Source organism: Gouania willdenowi, chromosome 21 (assembly GCF_900634775.1).
Source record: "Gouania willdenowi chromosome 21, fGouWil2.1, whole genome shotgun sequence".
NCBI classification, from domain to species: Eukaryota; Metazoa; Chordata; class Actinopteri; order Blenniiformes; family Gobiesocidae; genus Gouania; species Gouania willdenowi.
Window position 1 is genome coordinate 34,618,896 of NC_041064.1, and position 6,778 is coordinate 34,625,673.

Genomic DNA, 6,778 nt, shown 5'->3' on the forward strand with positions numbered 1-6,778 from the left:
TTTCAATGAAAATAGTTGATTAAAACTAGACTAAAATTTAAACTAAGATTCTATAGTAATTTGACAACTTTTTTAGGGTCGTGACCCCACATTTCTGGCGACCCCAATTATTATTATTTTTTTTGGTAATTAATTTTGGATCATGTTTGTGATATAATGTTACGAGTTGTGCTTAGTGACGAAATGTGTCAGCTCAGATATTTTTATACTGTATTTTATTTTTTTTACTAAATTTATATTTGAGGAAGTGCAATTATATAATGCAATTGTTTAATATGTGTGGTTTTTTAATTTGAAAAAGAATAATAATTAAAACAATTACAAAACTATAATTTTTATGTAATAAAGTATTTAATTATTGAATTCTTTACATTTTTTTTTTACTAGATTTATATTTGAGGAAGTGAAATTATATAATACAGTTGTTTGAGTGTGTGGTGTTTTAATTTTAAAAAACCAATAATCTTAAAAATTCCCAAAACATAATTTTAATCAGTAATTCAGGTGACCCCAATTGAATTCCGGGCAACCCCAAGATTTAAAAACACTGCTTTAAACACTTAAAAAAAACAAAGCTGTGCAAAAGGTCGCCATCTAGTGTTAGGAGAGGGAATAGATATATCTATCCTCAACTGAACATTTACAGATGAGACGTAATTTCTTCACACACACACACACACACACAGAGAGAGAGAGAGAATGAAGGCAGTGATGTGGAGAGGAAAGGTCGCCTGTGTTTTCTTTTCATGTTGTTAATCCATCACACGCTGGAAATCAATCACAGCGTGTTTCTACAAGCTCATTAAATCCTCCTCTTCATTGCTCTTTGGGATTATTTATGTGTTTTCTATTTCTATCCAAGAATAAAGAACACAAAGAGGCAAGAACAACAATAACAATGATCGTATCCACAGATGGGGAAGTAACTTTTCTCACGTCTTACTCATTTTTTATAATATTTAATTCTTTCATTTCCAGCTTGTATGAGGTTTCAGCATATCATCTTTAGATGTCTTTTCTGCACATTTTTTCCACATTTTCAGCACTTTTTAACCCTTTCCACCACTTTTTCACCTAATGTTACACATGTTGACCCATTTCTGTCAATTTTAACCTCTTTTCACCATATTTCATGCTTGTTTTTGCCAGTTTAACCACATTCATCATTTGTCATGTCCATTATTTGCCAGTTTAAACTAATTATTTCTACTAATTGTTCCTACTTTTAAAATTGCCACTCCCCTTTTCTGACACTTTTAAGCTAATATTGACACTTTGAACCCTTTTCACCTTTTTTTCTGTTCATTTTTACCGACTTTAATTTACAACTTTTAACCAATTTCTGTGGTGTTTGAATTCCCATTTCACCACCTTATCCACCATTTTTAGTCACTTTTAACCCATTTTATTTCTGATAAAACAAGGATTTACATCTTTAAGATGACTATATTCTATGGCATAAATAATAGTAAACGTTCCTGGATAACAGTGGATATTATTCAGATGAATAAATAAATGTGGTTATCACAGATTCATAGAACAATGGACCATCATTTTACTGACTTTATGGATGGACCCCAAAAATCTCTCCCCTTTATTCCCCCTTATAGATGATCCTGTCTCCACATGACTGTTCTTCACTGTTCATGTCTGTGTTCAACCACCTTCAGCTACAGTCGGGGTCCCCGCTATCTGGAACCCTTATTTTGGGGGTTGAGGGCTGAAAAGGTTGAGAACCACTGGTCTAAAGCGCTGGAGTTTAACGCACGTCTCAGTATCAGTCAAAAAACAAACCTAAGCACAAAGAAAAATAGCCGTCAGGTCATCGTATCCTTAGTTATATTTAATTATTTACAGTATTTATTTTTATATATATTATATTTCGAGTTTCAAAGAATCATGTTTGTCAAATTCTCTCCTTTTCTGTGACTGTGTTGAGGTTAGATGTTCAAAGATGTTCTTTTCTCCTCTCTGGATATTTTTTGTGCAGAATGGTCTCAGCAGTTTTCTTTTTTCCATGTTTTAACTCTGCTGTGGTCCTCCTCCTTCTTCTTCTTCTCTGTTCCAGGCCATTGATAAATACTGCAGAGTCAGCGGAGGATTCTCGGGGGTGAAGGACGTCTACTCGTCTAACCCGACCTATGACGACGTGCAGCAGAGCTTCTTCCTGGCTGAGACGCTCAAGTAGGTCCATAATTAATAATCTATGAAATTTAACCACCTTTAATTATCATTGCAGTGTTTTACAATATATTTTAGATGAAAATCAGATTTAAATAAATACTAATTCATGGAGGTTCACCTCATATGTTGAACTGGATTCTGTTTCATCTCGAGTATTCTAATAAAGGTTCTGTACAATAATGGAGTAACTTGTTAAAAAGCTCATTCCAACCTCTCTGAGTTGAGTGAATTTATTTATCATTAGCTGTTTAATCAGCATTACTGATTTTTCTTTTTCACTGGTTTAATTTGCCAGCAGGGGGCAGTGTTTGCTGGACTTCATCCATCATTAGTGATGCGTCATTCTAACCTCAATAATATTAGCAGACTAGTACAGTGCCTGTTGGAAGTATGTTTTTGTATAGTGGGAGGAGCTTAAGTAGACTTGTCAATTATGGCCAAATGAGTATGTGTGTGTTTGAAGGTTAGATGTTCAAAGAGGTGTAGATACTCTGTAGTGTTATAAAGGGGTTTATGTGTGGGTGCAAAGTAAAATAGTGTGTGTGATTTCCCTGGTTTAATTCTATGGGACATTAACATGATAAATGTTTGTTTTTTTTTTAAACTCATTTTTATATTTTTTTGTTTTGGTGTATTTTTCTGTAATGTATGTTTTTTTTGGAGTGTGTGTTTTTGGAGCCTTTTTGTATATTTTTGTGCATTTCTGTTGTTGTTTTGTGTACTTTTTGTTTAAATGTTGTTTAGTTTTTTGTTTTGTTTTACTCATTCAGTATATTTTTATTACAAATACCTTGTGTGTGTGTGTGTGCGTGCGTGCGTGTTGGCATGTGCGCCGAATGCGTGAGAGAGAAAAAACGGACCCAGAAGTACCACTACGCGATCAAAATTGGGAGCCGTAATCTCAAAACAAAATGAAAATAAACGTTTTGTAACACACCTAAATAACTTTTTGCTGTACAGAAACGTTTTTAATATTGACCTTCTTTGGTGGACTGGAGGAGGCTCTTCTTCTACTGATCATTAGAGGTTGTAAATGAACAGAATTGTGCGCTAGCGCCCCCTCACACTCAGGTCAAAAGCTGAATGGTTTCACCTCTGGGTAAACATAAATATGTCTTCCAAGCTAAAATAAAATTAAAATAAATGTTTATCAACATCGAATAAGTCCAAATTTATGGATGCTCACAATTCGCGTGTGCGCAAGCTTGTAAAAAAGTTCCAGGTCCAACAGACACTGTGTTATGGAGATATTTGCTTCACACGCACGCACACGCACACACACGCACACACACACACAGAAATTCTTTGATTTATTAGAGAGACTAGAGACATGTGAAGCTCATTCTCAGTTTGTCAGTCCTGGGCGTTTTAAACCCCCCATTAGGAAATTAAGATATAAAATAAAAATATTGCATACTAACATGCTTTTATTTTTAAAAAACCCACTGTATTAAAAGATGTTTTCTGGTTGTGTTTGTCAGCTGACTGAGCGAATCATAGATATCTTATACTTAGATGCTGCATTGACTGCTGCTAAATGAAGCCTACGTGCTGATGTGGCAGCCATATTGGTACAGGGCCACAACTGTAAAAATGTCAGAAATTGAAAGTTGGATGTAGGTTGTTGTGTTTTAATGGACGTGGAAATCAAAGTGTGTTTTGTTTGACTTCAGTACGGTGCACAATTTAGGACATCCTCAGGTCTCAGAGTGAGTTATCAGGTATCAGCAAAACCTCTGTCATTAATCAGACCAAACAGACTCATGACTCAGCAAAACCTCTGTCATTTATCAGACCAAACGGACTCATGACTCAGCAAAACCTCTGTCATTAATCAGACCAAACGGACTCATGACTCAGCAAAACCTCTGTCATTTATCAGACCAAACGGACTCATGACTCAGCAAAACCTCTGTCATTAATCAGACCAAACGGACTCATGACTCAGCAAAACCTCTGTCATTTATCAGACCAAACGGACTCATGACTCAGCAAAACCTCTGTCATTAATCAGACCAAACGGACTCATGACTCAGCAAAACCTCTGTCATTTATCAGACCAAACGGACTCATGACTCAGCAAAACCTCTGTCATTTATCAGACCAAACAGACTCATGACTCAGCAAAACCTCTGTCATTTATCAGACCAAACAGACTCATGACTCAGCAAAACCTCTGTCACTAATCAGACCAAACGGACTCATGACTCAGCAAAACCTCTGTATCCATCAGCCAAACTGACTAATTTGTCAAACCAAACTCCATCAAATGAATTTTAACTAAAAAAAAAATAAAAAAATGGCTTTTCAACTTCATTTGTACTTCAGTTGCTGTGTGTTACAGTCTGAGGCTGTTGAGTCTGTTGACTTTTATTTTGAAGCCTGAGGATGTTTTATTTGAAGGAGGAGTTTTGCTGAGTCATGAGTCCGTTTGGTCTGATAAATGACAGAGGTTTTCCTGATACCTCACTCTGAGACCTGAGGATGTCCTAAACTGTGCACCGTACTGAGGTCAAAGACGACGATGATATTAAATCAGCATTAGAACCAATAACGGACATAAAACATATTTTTTAGCTGAATTGTAATTTTTTACTGTACTGCAATGTGTTTATGATGTTAATCCAATTCTTTCAAACTGTGCTACTTTAACTTCTTTTACACAAACATTTGCTTTGTGATGTTGTGACTATTTTAAGTTTTGAATGCAGTAACAATCTTCTACAATATATTACAGAATTATATTGAAAGTGTAATTGTGTAATTGCACTTATTAAGTCGCTCTCTCTCTTCCTCCTCCTGTGGCCCCGCCCCCTGCAGGTATCTCTACCTGTTGTTCTCCAGTGATGACCTCATGCCTCTGGAGAGCTGGGTGTTCAACACTGAAGCTCATCCACTTCCTGTTCTGCACCTCGCTAACATCACCCTGCCTGGCAGTGAGCCAGCTCAGCTCTAAAGCACACGCCTCCTCCTCCTCCACGCCATCAGGGGGCATCCGCTAACGTCACCTTCTTCAGATGTTCTGGATGGTTTCAGTGACGTTGAAGCTGTTTTTTGACGTGAGCGTCTTTGGACCAAACGGCGTCGAGGACGTTAGTGTTGGACCTCACTGAAGGTCACATGATCTTTTCTTTCCTCTCACACAGACTCCAGGAGTTCCCAGCGTCTGTTGGAGATGATTTAGTCTTTGTTTTGGAGACAGTTTTTCTCGTGATGTCTAATCTTCATCAGAGACTGTCGGACTAGGACAGTTTCCTGTGATTCCCTGAGATCTTCACCTACACGATGGAAATAACGTTTGTTTCCTCAATGCTTCACTCATTCCATCTGCTCCCGCTGGGAATCACGTGCGCGCTCTTTCTGTGGAAGGACTTCAACAAAGATCAAAGGCTGACGTCCAAAGGAAGCTCTTTTAAAAACTTTGCATTCGTTTGTTTGTTAATTTCTTTTCCAGAATCCATTTTTTTCTTTTACTCGAGTCACTGCTCGGTGTTTCTGTGACGTCAGAGGCCTTTAGAAGGTGAAGTCTTCTTCAGGAAAGGTTCAAACCAACCACAAACACAGCTGAAAACTCATCCAGGTTGGTCTATTTTTCCACCAGGCGAGAGTTATTTAAATCAAGGCTTTTGTGACTTTAGGTTTTGGGAGAGTTCCTCCTACCGACAACTGACTACTGACCGCTCTCCTGCTCATCGTTTCCTGTTCAAATAATGGAGAATCCTGGGTTTCTCACGTTTTGGAAACATGAACATAGGAGTGAGAAAGCCAAAGGTTGGATGATGTTTGGACAGAGGATGGACGATCATCCATCCAATCAGAGCTCACTGCTCACATGTGCAATGTCCTATTTTTGATTTGATTTAATTCTATCAGTTTGTGAGCTCATTTAATGCGTTCATGCTCTTTTATTGGACGTCGTGTGATGAGTTTCCTTCTGCCTTATCACGTCGCCTCATTGCTCTGCGTTTTTTATGTTTTTCTCCCACTTTGAGACGACGCGAGGCAACCCAGTCCCTGACCTAGACCTGCGTTAAGACCACGAGAATCTGGACTGCAGTGTTCCTGGAACACTTTCTCATCTTGTGAATCATTTTCGTGGCCATATTAGAAGAATAATTAATTTCATCATCATCGTCAGCCAGCTCCGACTCAGACCAATCACAGAGCAGCTCACATTATTGTGTCCAACCAAGTGAAGACACGGATCAATGAGGAAGTGATTTGAAAATGCAAAGTGACTTAACGCAGCAGAACATTAGAAAGTGTAGAAATTTCATATCTGTTGTTAAACTGACACATTCACTGTAAACACACATTTTACTGCTAAAAGTTGTCCAAACTTTGCATTTTCCTTCAAACTGACCTCCCGCTTACTGACTCCGCCCCCTCCCTGATTTCCACTGGCAGTCTTTATTTACACCATTTCCCTTCATCTGAAAATAAGCCCCGCCCACAGCGAGCTGCTGAGAGCGACTCTGATTTTGAAATCTGAGTGTTGTGTATTTGTATTTTTACTGAATAAAAAAAATTAAAAGCTATCTGTAAATATGTTTAAAAGTGAGACAGAAATTCATTAAAGATGTTATGAAAAGTG

At 37.7% G+C, this 6,778-nt stretch overlaps 1 protein-coding gene across 1 annotated transcript in view; it reads left to right on the top strand.

The window, feature by feature from the left end:
- Positions 1–6,778, top strand: part of man1a2 (mannosidase, alpha, class 1A, member 2) — a 96,175-nt gene extending 89,397 nt beyond the window's left edge. Inside the window, exons 13-14 of the mRNA XM_028436267.1 lie at positions 2,069–2,184; positions 5,005–6,778. Coding sequence (XP_028292068.1) covers positions 2,069–2,184; positions 5,005–5,140 — 252 coding nt within the window. The 3' untranslated portion in view covers positions 5,141–6,778. The remainder of the gene's footprint in view (positions 1–2,068; positions 2,185–5,004) is intronic.